The following is a 13881-nucleotide window of genomic DNA, read 5'->3' as shown; positions in this document are numbered from 1 at the left end:
CCGTTGCTTTCCCTCCGCCCTGCGCAATGAGCGAGGATTTAATTGCCCTCGGGCATTCGGTGTTGAACGGCTCGTTAATCCGGGGGGATATTCGGTTACACGGTTCTTCCCGGGTAAATTAGACAATGTACCCGGTACGCGTTCTCGCGCCCGCCGCGAAGGCCTACCGCCGGGATTAGTTTCAAGACGGAAATCGTAAAGTGTCCTCGGAACGAGACATTCGCGGGAATCCGCGGAGAGGAACGGACCACCGCGGGCGCAGACGCGGAACAAGCGCAAAATGAGCACGAAAGAATGCCCGACGTGCCGTTAGCGCACGCGTGTAGTTACAAATTACGCTTACCGCTACGTGGTCGGCGTGGGTGGCGAGGGAGGCTAGGGGACCCATCTTAAATTACGCGCGCCGCCATCTTGGTCCCGAGGGTGGCGTCCCCCGGACTCCTCGAAACGCGAAATGAATTTATAAAAACCGTCATTCCGGATAAGGAACTGCGATCTCAGTGGCAAAAAATCATCGGCGTTAAAACGGCCGAAAGAGAGGGAATCGAAGAAGGAAGGATCGTCGACGGTCGAAGCGGGAAAAACATCCGGTTAACTTCCGTCGCGTAGACGCGGAGTACTCTTAGGAAATCTACCCAACGTAATTTGCGGAAACGAAGACCAGCATTCGTAAATCAACCGGCGCCGTCGACGCGTCTCCATCAATCTTCTCGCGTCCAGGAAGACATAATGGTTCATAACTCGCGGTACTTAAGAGCACATTTCGGAACACGCCCAGCACTCGTCGCCCTCGATGACCATCCCAAGATGTCGGCGGGGCGGCGCGAGGTTGCGCTAAAATATCCACGTGGAAGTTCATAAACTTTGCGTTTTGAGTTTCGGAGGGAAACACCGATAACCGACGGCGTCGGAAGTTCCGGCTGACACCGCCTCCAATTATTTTCGGTTTCCGTCCCGGACGGACTCCTTCGACGCGCCATCGCCTCAGGTGGGTGATGGATTTATGTGCGCGTAATTGAGGGGTGGCGAAGGGAAAGGCTCCCAAAAAGGGGAGATTGCCGACCTCGATCGTCTCGAGTCATCCCGAGTTTATCCAGCAATTAAGTTAGGTCCCACTTTGCGAGTCCGACCTCTCTTCCGGGTCGCCATCTTGGAAATATTACCGATAGCAAAGGTGGGTCATAACTCATCTCTATTGGCGCAAGGTGGGAAGTTGTCCCGCCACTTCGAATTCTCGTTATTTGCCGACAAATTCCGTCCTACGTACCCTTTCCGTCGAAGCCGCGGAAACGACTCGCGTTAACAAATCGCGAAAGAGTTCGCCGCGTCCCTCCTCTCCTATCTGGCGTTCTTTTCGCATCGGCACAACAATGGGTCGTGAGCGATAGGAACGTTTAATCTAGGTCCACGTTTAACCCGGATTAACGACGCAAAACGGGGGTCGAAACGATCGAATTGAGTTACGGCGAGACAGCTGCAGCCGCGAACGCGTCTTGCGCCTTTTGTCCGGTCATTTCGGGCCAAGAACCGCGAGACGTCGTTGGTAGCATAAACGATTACCGGATCGACGTAAAAGCGGCGGAAATAATTCCCCGTGTAGATGCAACGCTGTTAAATTAATTGCGTTATGACAAACGGGGGATCGTGCACCGATTGTCCGATAAGTGTAACGATGGTGCGCGGGTGGCGTAACGACCCAACCGTAATTACGGGTTAATTTAATAACGCGAGGGGTTGGTCGGATTTGAGGCGTTAAACGTTGAGGATTATATTATATTATGTTATAAGAAAACTGTGCGCCGATTGGCCGTTGGGTTAATTGGACGACGCCCACGATACGCCCCCGCTGCCCGTCACTCGGTCGAGAACAGTTGACGAGCGATTTCTCGTTATTTTCAACGTTAAGCGACCCGAGATCGGAGAGGAAATTGGAGATGCAGAGGTGGAAACGCGTCTCCGTTTATCCCCAACGCCGCCACGGTTGCCCTTTTTAATCGATGCCCCGCTGTCCCGTTAATTAATTAACTTTTCCCGAGCGCCACCCACACATCGAGCGCGTCTCCCACGGCGAATCCCTCGGATCGGTGCCTTTGATAAAATCTGCGCACGAACCGGCGCGGTTGTTTCGCTTTTACGGCGACCCGATAATTAGAATGCTCGAACCCGGGACAAAGGCCTTTCGAGAGCCAGGTGACCCGCGAGGGCGCGATCGAGAATTTCTAGGTCAGCTCCGGTGGTCGCGAGATGACGCCGCGCGCCATTTCGCCTGGAGATCTCGCGAGGGCATTTCTTCCCCCCGTGGGCGCTTAGGCGACTTTAGAGTCGGGATCTTTGGAAGCGAAGACTCGAGGGATCCAGGGTCATCGAGATCGAGGGGGAGCTTCCTCTTGCAAGATGGATTACGCGCCAGGCGGAGGTAGACGACTCGGTTTAGCGTGGTTTCTTCCTCGGTCGGACATCGCGCATAACCTAGAAAACCCGTTGGCACGATTCAACCGCGAGAACTCGGACGTCTCTCTCCGACCCGAAAAGAAAAACGACCGAAAGAAGGTTAAACGATCTCGGGGGAAAGGAACCTGCTGGCGGGGAGTCGTGGAAAGGCGGCTGATGGAGTAATTCCAACTTTCTCAGCGACTCGGCCTAACCTCTCGCGGAACCGGCGAGTCTTCCGCGGTCAAATGAGTCTACTCTCGACGATTGATCCTCGAGTCGAGTCCGCGATATCGCGGGCTTTCTCCGGAGGCATCTCCGAGACTCGCGAACGGGACGTCGCCGATCTCGCACCCAAAGTTTTCCCCCAATTTTTTCCCAACTTCCCGTTCGATCTCCAAGACTAACGGAAGTCTCGCGCTCGGCGTTCCCCGGCCCACCCCATCGATTTGTGATGTAACCACCTCCATTGGAGGAACGACCATCCGAGATGACTTATCGCGGCGTATCGACGCGTTTATGGTCGATCGATCGACTCGGCATGAATTATTTATGGGAGGTGCCCGCCGAAACATCTCCACCGTCTCCGTCTTGAATCCCGGCAAGCGTCGCCAGCCCGAAACGCGACAAGTGCCCGAGGACAAGCGGACAAAAGAGGAGAAAAGAGGACAAAGGACCCTCTCCCGGAGTCGATATAATTCCCGCCCGGAGGAAACGTCGAATGCAAATAACCCAGCCTTCGCCCCTTGGCCACGGGGTCGCTCCAGCTGGTCGGCCTCCCCCCCCCCCGTTTTTTCCCTTCCACGGAATACAAATCGGAGATGAAGTCATAAATTCAATTTCCCCGACTCTGGGAAGGGTTCCCATAAATATTCATCTGCTGGCCCTGGGGCGGGGAGGATCCTCTAAGAAGCAACCGCCGCCATTTTCTTCCTCCCCGTTTCGCGGCGCGGGACTAATTGCCCCATTTCTGACCAATTCCTCCGCACCTTTGGGAGGAACTCTGGACAATTATCGAGAAAGGTGGCCGATCGATCGACTCCTCCAAATCGAGTTAGACTCGAATCGGTGAGAGTACTTGGACGTTCCTCCGAAATTAATGCCCGTCCTTCGAAGCCTGCATGCATGCCTTCGCCGTTTTTATCCGCGTTTCCGGAGAGTTCTATTTTTTTTTTACACGTCCATTTCGTGCACTTGGTTCGTTCGCTGACGCGCATGATAGAGGTGTAAATAATTTACCGGGCGTTCCGCGCGCGACGCATCGGAAGTGCAGCGGCCCGACTCGCGATAGCTTCCGCGTGAATTTTAAACAGGGATTTTCGAAATCACAAGTCCCGAGTGGTCCGGGTCGCCGGGTTTGCGTGATTCGCGTTTACACGCCCGCGGAAATTTCGGACCATTTCGCGCGGCGAGCGAGTCGATTAAATCGCGACCTACGGCGAGCGGACGGATTGGCAACGCGACGTGCACTCGGTCGAGCTTTTTCGGACATTTAAAGCGAAAAATATGAAACATCCCGAATAAATGAAAAACGCGAAAAAAGGTCTCGCTCGCATTGTCGGCCGTTGATACGCGCGATCGTCACCGCACCGACGTTACGCGTTATCATTGCCCGGGGACAACCCTGGAGTCGCCTCCGAAGAATTCCAATGTGGCGGCCGGTGTGACTCACATTCTTCTCGCGAGCCCCCGAAGCTGCGAGAGATAACCTCGCTTCTGCTCAATCGATAGCAAATTATCGAGAGACGGCGATAAGCTCCCGAGGACGCGGGAAAAATCTCGCGATTTCGAGGCCTCGACGACGGTCGTTAAGATCAAACGGCACGGGGTCGAGATTCCGATGACGGTGGTCATTACGGTTAAAGTGGAAAAAAAAAAAAATTCAAGAATGTCTACGTTACCGTGAAGCCGATCCCAACGGTGGCGGCGAAGTTTCCCTGCTGGAATTTGCCAGTGTCGAACTGCACCAACAACGACGTCTTCCCGACTCCACTGTCGCCGAGCAGGATCGTCTGGAACGCAGAAAAATGCCAAACGTGGGTAACGGGAAAACGGAGGGTGATCCGTCAAATTTTATTCTCCGTGTCCATAAATTGGCACGCGAGTCTTCTCGTCTATCCGAACGATCGACGCGTCGAGGGAGCGGAGCACCCGAATGCAGGTGCATCCCCTGGGCGACCGCCCCGCGAGTCTCGAGCGAACGATGACTCCGAATGACCCGAGGCCGTCCCGGGACGGGGTCGCAGGTGCAAGTCCGGGAACGACGATGATCACGGCTTTCCCCCGCGTCCCAGCGAATGCTTTAGATAAATCATCCCCTCGATGCCCCTCCCCGTCCTCGCCCTCGTTTCCTTGGTAAATGGAGCCGATCCTTCTCCAGCTTCCGATTTATGGACGAGCCCGGACCAATCGGGCTCAGGAATCCGGGTCCCTGGTCCGATCCCGCGTCCCCCTCCTCCGGGGGGTGATTCGGACATTAGGATATCGATAAAAGGAGGGAACGGATGCGCGAAAAAAGAGGAAAGGAAAGGAAAGGAAAGCGAGCACCGAAGGAGAGGGGAGAAAAAAGGGGAACCAGTCGAGAGCGCGGGAGGAAGAGGAAGGAGAGAAGCTCCTCTCGAAGAAGGGAGAAGGGAAGAGAGAAAATAGTGTCGACGTTGACGAATGTATCGACGTCAGGGGCGGAGATAAGGAATCTCGTCCCTCTTTTTCTCTCGCTCTTTCGCCTCCACCGCGACTCCCTCTCCGTCGCGGCGCTTTGCGCTCCTGCGGGCGACCGGATCACGCCGAGGCATTGTAAGCAGCTGCCAATTAGCACGATGGCTCGGGTCATTAATAAAAGTGGGTGTTCTCACGGCCCGGAGAAAGCGAGGTCCACTTTTTTTTTTCCCCCGGCTCGATCGTCCAATCGTTAAACGAGACTAAACGGTTCTAACCTCCGATCGAAGCCCGGCCTCCGCGTCCCCGCGTATCCGTAACGTATCGGGGCAACATTTCGCCGGCATTATTTCCTGGCTGAGACGAACTCGGAGGAAATTTCCCGATGGAATCGGCGAGTCAAGCTTTCCGCTAAATTCGCGCGTCCTTGGCGCGTCCGTCTCGGTGTGCGTCGACATCGTGGGAAGCGATCCCATCGCGACACCGCTCGCGAGAAAAGCGCGAGACTTAACGGCGTGACGGGAATATCGTCGAGCCGACGTGCGCGCGTATTAAGAACGGTGCCTCGGAAACGCACGGCATATCGCGTTACTCGCGTGTTACGGCGCGGCGGGCTCTCGAATACTTAAAGAAGGCGGTACACGCTTACGGGCTACCGTCTTGTCCGGGGCTCTCAACCGAGCGACGCGTGGAAAAGATCCGACGAATTTCGGATTCGGGAATTCGAAAACTAGAACGTGAAAATGGGATCCGGAGATAACGGAAAACGGGACTTGAAAATAAGAGGACCGCAAATTTCGTGCCCGCGTAAATATCGAAACAACGAGAAATCGGGAGCGAGGGAGGTCGGGTCGATTTCACGAGGGCAATTTTCGAGGGAAGCGCAAAATGGCGGGGCGCCGAATAAATCGTAACTCGAAAAGGGATCGAGGGTCTTCCGGGCGTTTTGCGTGATTTTCAGGGACAACTTCCGGCGGGACCCAGGGGTTCTCGGAGCCGCGCGCCGCGACGCCGCAATGGCGGCCGTAACCTCGAGAGAACGTCGCGACGTATCGCGTTACTCGCGTACGACCGCCGGGACGGTTTGCAGGTTTTATTGCGAATAGCGCAGCGAAACTGCAGAGGCAGCGTCCCGCTACCGAATCCGCGAGCGGTGCTCAATCGGGGCCGGAAAAACGGGGACGGCGAAGGTCGCTCGCCCGTCGGGATTTTTCAAAACGGGGAGCGCCTTAAAGGAGACCGAGAAAATCGGGGAATCGGGGACGGCCGCGTCATCGAAGGATCTTTCAGAAGTCGCGGTCGCGCCCATAATGGCTGGCTTGTCCGGCGACCGATCGCCAGTGGGTCAAGGCGAGACCACGGCCGACGCGGCGACGTCCGCCACCTCTTCGACGCGACCAAAGCGGATTTTCTCGCGTACGAATGGATTCGTCCAAAAAGTGTCGCGTTATCGCGAACGTTGCGTCGTCGGGGAAAATTTGAAATTGATCCGGAACCGTCGATTTCACCGTTCCCGGTTCTCCAGCCTCTCCCGATCCAATCCGGAGGAGGCATTCTTCCTTCCGGAACAACGACCGTCCCGGACTGCCGTTGACCAACGAAAGAGGGGAGTCCGGCTCCGTCCATTACCGCGACATCGCTAACTCAATTTGTATGCGAAGCGGCGACTCGGCCAGATGCTCGCTTAAGGTCGGCCGGTCTCGTCCATACGGCTCATACGCGGAGGATATCTTCGAGCAGCGCGTAAATCGCATTCCCCGGCCGAGCCGCTGTCGGGAGAGGGCTAGATGACTTCGCCCACCCGACTCGCGGTCGGACGAGTTCCTCGTCCCCGTTGGAGAAAGTCGAGGGAAAGGAAGGGCTCGAGGGAGGATAAGGCGTCGTTCCGTGGAACGGTCCTCGCCACGAGGAGGCCCCCGGGCCGCGTCCCTTGGGCCCGACGCCGGACGGCTCGAGAAAGAGGGGAACCGCAGAAAAGGAGCAAACGGACCCGCGAGAAAGGAGAGAATCGCGTCGGGGGCCGTACCGCGCTACCGCGCTACCGCGAAGCCCGGGCATTCCTGATCGTTATTCCACTCGCCGGTCCTGGTCCCGGTTCCCGGGGGGGAGTCGACCTTGGGACGGAAGGGGAGAGCCTGCCTTCCGTGGATCGTTTCAATTCGGAAGCGGATCGCTCCACGTGGGTGGAGTCCCCCGGGACTTGCGAGCGGACCGCCAAAAGCGCGACGTCCCGTCGACGCTCGAATTTAGGGCGCCGCGATGGGACGACGATCGACGAGGTCGACTTGCCCGGCACGTTCCGTGTTACGCACTCGCGTGCGGATTTTACGCAATTCGCGGCCTTGGACCGAAACGCCAAAACGGGCCTCTTCCCCCGATCGGAGCAAAGGCACGCGGGAAAAAAGTCCACGGTCGGGCGTTGATCTTAACTTTATCTCGCAAAAATGGGCCAGCGAGAGATTTTTCAAAGTTGCAATATTTTTCCCCAACGACGACGAACCGCGTACACCCCGTATTCCCGTGTATCGCCCGTCGATATCTTTCCGTGCAACGTAATTTTCGAAGCGCCGGTTACCTTGTGAACGAAGCCATCCTCCTTTTGAAAGTCCGCGTTGCGCTTGGCGAAGTCGGAGACCTCCGTCAGCAGCTCGGCCGGCGGCTTGTAGTCCCTGTAGCCTGTCGGGGATGGCGCCGGCCTCGGTAATTGGTCCGCGGATGCCGGCGTCAGACCCCCGGAGAAGATCGGCTCACGGGGAGGACTCGCGTCCACCTCGAAGACGTCATCGCTCATGTTGTCATCGCCCGTCATGATCTGCGGAAGAAGAACGCCACCGTCAACCGGTTTCGAGATTCGGTCCGTTCTCCCCGGTCGTCGACGCGTCAGAAAAATTCGTCGCTACAGAGGTAAGGACCTTCGTTATCGGTCGTCCCGCGGGATAACGAGTCCGGGTCCTTGACTCGGACGTTCCGCCGATCGTATCGGATTTCTCGGGTGTCCTCGCGACCGCGGGCCATAAATCATGCACGCCCGTCGCCCCGGGACGCGAGGGAGCCGCGACGCGTCCCGGGGGACCGACGACCCCCGCGGGGTGGCAAGCGCCGCGGCGCCAGCGGAAAGCGCAGCGGCGCCGATTGGCCCTTTCCCCTGGAGCGCGCGGCCGCCCTCCATTTCGCCGAGCCCTTCAGACCGCCCCGACGCCGAAGGGGATCGCGGCGGCCTCCAGGGGTGGCCCCACCCCCTAGCCGCCAAACCGTGGCGAACCGACCCCCCACGGGTTGACCAATTAAAATGCACCGGGGAAATACCTCCGACCCCCTTCATTTTTTGCCCGAGACCTAACCCGCGAATCAATTTTTCGGAATTATCGTCGAAGTCGCTTCCATGCCCGAAAACGTGGACTCCGGGACGATTATCGCCGGTTAGGTAAGGTCAAGTTGCCGATCGCCTACGTTACGCGGGGTCCACTTCAGGGGACCGGTGCCGCAGGTAATCCAAGCCGCGGCAATCGGGTCGGACGTGGACGATCGATCCGTCCAGCTCGAAATGACTATTCGGTAACACCTTGCGTTGGGGACTCGAAAGTTCGGACGGATCGAGGACTTGGGCCGGTCGATGGGAGATTTTACGGGGCCAGCGTGGGGTTCAGGGGTCGTCACCCGAGATAGGGCGAGAAGCGGATCGGTCTCCTGGGGTAGACCGGGAAGAAGTACGTCGGTCCGGTATTAATATTCCGCGCTTCCACCGTCGCCACGTCCCCCTTTGTCGGGTGGACAAAGGGGATTAGGCGTGTCGGCGACGGGGAGAGGCCTAATGGACCCTCGCGTCGAGCGAGGCGGAGGCGGGAACGGTGACCATGGTCGAGCTGCCACCGCCACCCCTCATGTTTCCCTGGGGTGGCGGCTTCCCTTCGCGCTGCGACCCCCGGAACCAGACCGGCTCCGAGCGGACCTTTCCCGGGACGGATCCAACGGAAACGAGCTCCGACCGAGGCGAATTTTCGTCCCTTTATCGCGGGGGAATCGGACATGATACATTTTTCCCTTCTTTTCGTTTCACGTTCCATCGAGCTCCGCAATGGGAGAAAATAATTATGGAGGTCCTCCCGAAGGCCATGAATCTCGCGAAATTTGATTTTGCGAAGAACAAACGCGTATTCATTCCGGAGGCACGTTTCTTCCTTCGCGAATCTAGCTTACGGAATGTCTCGGCATCTTCCCCGACGCCCCGGCGTTTCTACATTCAAAACCTTCGGGCATGGCCGAGGCCGAATTCTGGGGATACGAAGTTACCCATGGACCTGGCGAGCCACCGCGTCTCGAGCTCCAGCGGCGCAACAAAGGGACCCGAGCGCCCACCTCGAGGCCTCGTCGGAAGGGAGGAAAGAGGGAAGCGAAACCTGTTATTCTAATAACACGCCCACACGCGGCTTTCCTCCGTTGTCATCTCTCTTCCGTCCGTCAGGCCGGGTGCCCTTCGGCCCCCGCGAGGGGATATCATCCGTGGATCCGGTCGGGTTTCTCCCTCCCGGCAAGGAGGGCAGCGCCTTCTGCCTCTCGCGGTCCCTTTCGCGCTCCTTTGCGCTCCTTTGCGCTCCTTTGCGCCTGGCCCACCCACCGCAACGAACCGACCGCCGCCCACGTCAGCAGCCTCTGCCACCACGGATTCACTTCTTCGCGTACCCCCGCGTCGTCGACGTAACCCGGTCCATTCGGAGGTTTCTCAAGGGGGGGAAAGGAGCAAAACTCGACGAGATGACCGCCATTTTGGTCCCGCTTCGCGCCGACCCGACCGATTCAACGACCGCGCGAACGTCACGGATCGAGGTGCTCCCGGGTGTTTGCAGATCGAAGAAAACTCGGTAGACGGGGAGAGGGCCGGTCCGATTATCCGGGCAAGAGCGGGAGGCTCCTCCCCGGCGCGCCGGCGAAACTCGATTAGGCCGACTCCGAGATCAAGCCGTCCCGGGCGACCGCCTCGCAGGGAGGTCGGAAACTCCGCGGGTAAACGCGGTCGCTCGGGACGGGGAATCGATCGAGCCGTCAGCCCCGCATACCCGGTGGTGGTCGACAAATTTTGAGCACCGACGTTAGCGTCGGAAGTCTCGAGCCCACGTGGCGGCGCGGCGACCTCCGTCGGGAGGAAGTCGGGGCTGCCATCTAGCGGCGGGCGGGAGAGGGTCGCGCCAGCCAGTGACCCGATTCCGTTCCCTCGGAGGCGCGCCCCGATCGACCCTTCCGGGGGGTTCGCAGGTTAGCAGGTGCGGCGCGTCGGGCTTACCGGGAGGTCCGCCGGGTCGGCGGGGGGCGCCCGAGGGTGATCGACCAATCGGGCCGACCCCGGGCGCGCCCGAGGCAGGGGGCGCTCCCTCCGGGTCGGTGGCCGACCAATGAGGGGCGCGCGTCCACCAATCGGCTAGGCGCAACCTTGGGCCGCCGATCCGTCGAACTTGGCGACCCGACTCGAGCCCTGCGTCGCCTAGGTCACGGAGGAGAGAAACCACCTCCGGTCGACGCGGAACTGACGGAACTCGCGACGGGGACCCCCCGCGAAGACTCTTGGCCGCGACGTCGACCCTCCCATTGGCCCGGCCGGCCAGCTGATCGATTCGGCCCTCGGTGACGTCACCGCCGCCCACGCCGCCCATGCCGCCCACCGGTGACGACGCGGCGTCGAATCGATGAGCGCGGGAACCCGACGGAGCGGTCGGCGTCGCGACGCGATAAGCGCGAGAGAGTAGGCCGAGCTCTCCGCATAGGAAAGCCAATGGGCGGTCGTTCGCGAGAGGGCGCCGGTCGAGGAGACGCCGCGCCCCGGCGACCACGTGGCGACGGGGTCGACGGGGTCGACGGGGACTCCGCGGGCCGATAACTCGCGCGGAAACTGGGTCGACGTCGCGCGTAGCCGCGGACTGCGTTCACTCCGAAACGTTCTTCTCCCCGGTCGAGGTAAACTCTTCTTTAAGCGACGACTCGATCCATAATTACCTCTCCGTAATTATCACTCGTCGGCGATCGACGTCGACTCGATCTCTCGGTCCCGCGATTCCGTGACTATCGACGGATCGCTCGTTATCGGAAATGGGAACGATCGCGTGACTCCTGCCGGCGACGCCTGGCACCGATCCCGCTGGCCGAAACCAACTCGGCGGTGCGACGCCGACCTCGAATCGCGATCACCTCCCGCGAAACTTGTCTCGACTTTTGCTTTTTCGGTTAAGGCTTGTCCTCGCCCGCTCGTTCCGTTCCCACCTCCATCTCGACCCGCGATCTATCGCTATCGCGCGCATGCGCCCGGTCGACCGATTAAAGGGAGATGATCCGCGAGAGCACCAACAGGTGTCACATCGAGGAAACGGTCGAAACGCGGGGGCCAAAAGAGTAGAAACGGAGTCTTCTCTTCCTTGGGACGTACGTTGCGCCGGGAGGGCAACGACGAATCGACTGCATACCCGGCGGCCATGTTGGATGTTCGGCACCGGGTCACGTGGCCGTTGCCAGCGCGACCAATGGCGGAAATGCTCGCGCGTTTCCAGCGGCGAAACGATAACGACGGCTCGGTATCGAGCCGCGGTTGCCGGTTCGCCGCGCCAGGGTTGCCGCTTTCCTCCGGGTCTGGGGCGGCGCATACTTCGCTCCAGCGGACTTGTCGCGAATCGCGGCGGCTCGCGCCGCAACCTGAGTTCGCGCGGAGAGGAACGATAATTGGAAGTCGATCGAGTTTGGCGTTCCTGTCGAGCGGTCCAAACGGAGCCAAATCTCGAATCCAGGATGACTTTTCGTCCAGAGTCTAATCGGTCGTATACAATGGCGGCCAGAGTACCGGTTAAACAATTGGCGTCGCGTAAAAATGAGGACGACGTTCGAATCGGAGGTGCAGGGGATGCCGCGCCCGGCAGAGACCTCGCGAGCTCGCTGGCCATCCGGCAAGTCCACTGATGCGTTTACGGCCGATAAAATCACGCGCGAGGGAGGCGGGGGCGGCGGTTTAACGATTCCGGATGCGCGACGCGGCTGCGCGGGAACCGCGCCTCGCCCGCGCCGCGCCAGATGGCGCCTCCGCCTCGCCGCTCGCCGAGCGCCGCGGCCGTCCACCTCCTCGCGCGCGGCGCTCCCGGGAGTGACGTCACGGGGCTTGATTTATTGATTCCCGAAGCAGGTGCATATCGATGCACGATGCGACGATGGGATCGACGAGGAGGCACCGCGGGGGCGATCCGGAGAGAGGGAATCGCGCCGCCATCTTGCATTTCGAAATGCCGATCCCGGCGCGCCCGACTTCGAGGTAACGATCTCCGGGAGTAACCGACGACGCTACGCCCGTGGCATCGATCGATCGATCCTCGATTCTTCTTGTCCTCGGTGAAGCCGATTCAAGGAAGCGACGTCATTCCGAATGCGTCTCCCCGTCGAGTCTCGCTTTTCGGCGACCGGAGTACCTTTCCCGACGAAACGGCACGAATTGAATTTATTCATTTTTCAAGCGATTACGCCGCCGCGACGCCGTTGGAACGGTTATGCGAGGCGGAGAAAGTTTAGGCGAGTGAATGCGGGGAAAAGTTCTTTCGGCGCCGGGGGAAATTAGGTTTGCTTTCTCGTGGCCATTTTATAGCGCGGGAGAAACGCGACGCGGCCGCCATGTTGCTTCGTTAAAAATCAATGCGGGGACGCGCCGCCGATTTACCTCCTCGCGGCTCTCCGGAGGTTCGTCGGGTCTCTTCTCGTGGAATGCGGGAGCCAAGGGGAAAATGACGCGAAAATTGCGAGGAATCGAGCCCTGGAGCGAGCGAGGCGGGAGCGGGCCGGCGAGCCGCCATTTTTACGGCAGCGGCGTCGAGGTTAGGAAGCCTCCGAGCGCCGCGGCCGCGCGGCCGCGCTCTCGCGCTCGCCCCAACGACTCGACAAACAAAAACGGAGTTTTTTTTCCCCAAACCTCCGTTTTGAACAATTTCAACAAATCATTTGACAATTCCGAAAAAAGGCATATCATCTCCTTGACCCTGCTTGCAATTGATCGCGACGCTGATTTTCGAGAAATCACGGAAGAGCCGACGGACCCAATGGAGGACGCTCGACATTCTCTAAATTAGAGGGAAAAGGAGACAAAGAGAGACAAGAGACGAGCTCGTAAAAGAGGCCAAGAACTGAAAAGGCTTTCCAATTAGCGCGAAGCGACGCTTCGTCGAATCGTTTCCGATTTACGATAGATTCGAGTTCCGAAACGCTTCCGAAAATTAGCGTAGCTCGGTAGCGTCGTTACCTGCTCGATGGCTCCCTTAAATACACCGAGCAGCGTCGATTTCAAGGTTCGTTACGTCCCGATTGGATTTAATTACTCGTCGAAGTCAAAATGGCGGTCGTCGGCTTGTCTTCGTTCGACGCGATTAGCGGTCGGGAACGAGCGACCGATCCTCGGCTTAATTAGACCCAGGCTCGCTGTCAACCGAGTTAAAAGACCTAAGGTTGGAGTTCCTTTGCGGCGTAATTAATTATCCGTAACCTTGGCTTTATCGAATCCAATTAACGGTGAAAAAAAATTAGAGCACTTTCGCGAGTCGTCGATCGGTTGGCCCACGTGCCAGCGGATTAGCCAATTAGAGAAATACGTCGATTTCGAGAACCATTCGTCAATTCCGTTGTTTACTTCGCATCTTCGGGCTAAATCACGGATGCCGAACGCGGAGTTTGTCGCCGTCGAATTAAATCGCTTTTCCGAGTCAAGATGGCCGCGGTCGGCTTCGTCTTTTGTCCGGCGCGATTAACGGCTAGAACGGACGTCCCATCCTCGGCCTAATT

General features: G+C 58.7%; 1 protein-coding gene across 4 annotated transcripts in view; it reads right to left on the bottom strand.

Annotated features, from left to right (window-relative positions):
• LOC105696789 (ras-related protein Rab-37) overlaps window positions 1-13881 on the bottom strand; it is a 62507-nt gene that overhangs the window by 13762 nt on the left and 34864 nt on the right. For 3 of the 4 annotated variants that reach the window (XM_012419515.2, XM_012419514.2, XM_012419516.2), the window contains 2 exons: window positions 7664-7900; window positions 4332-4442 (listed from right to left, as the gene is read on the bottom strand). In XM_012419515.2, coding sequence (XP_012274938.1) covers window positions 4332-4442; window positions 7664-7900 — 348 coding nt within the window. Of the gene's footprint in view, window positions 1-4331; window positions 4443-7663; window positions 7901-11073; window positions 11248-13881 lie in introns of those variants that run through there. The other variant, XM_012419517.2, reaches the window with a different exon arrangement.

This window comes from Orussus abietinus, unplaced genomic scaffold (genome assembly GCF_000612105.2).
Source record: "Orussus abietinus isolate OABI.00-Male unplaced genomic scaffold, Oabi_2.0 scaffold16, whole genome shotgun sequence".
NCBI classification, from domain to species: Eukaryota; Metazoa; Arthropoda; class Insecta; order Hymenoptera; family Orussidae; genus Orussus; species Orussus abietinus.
The sequence above is the reverse complement of the archived record's forward strand: the minus strand, read 5'-3'. Positions and strand labels throughout refer to the sequence as shown.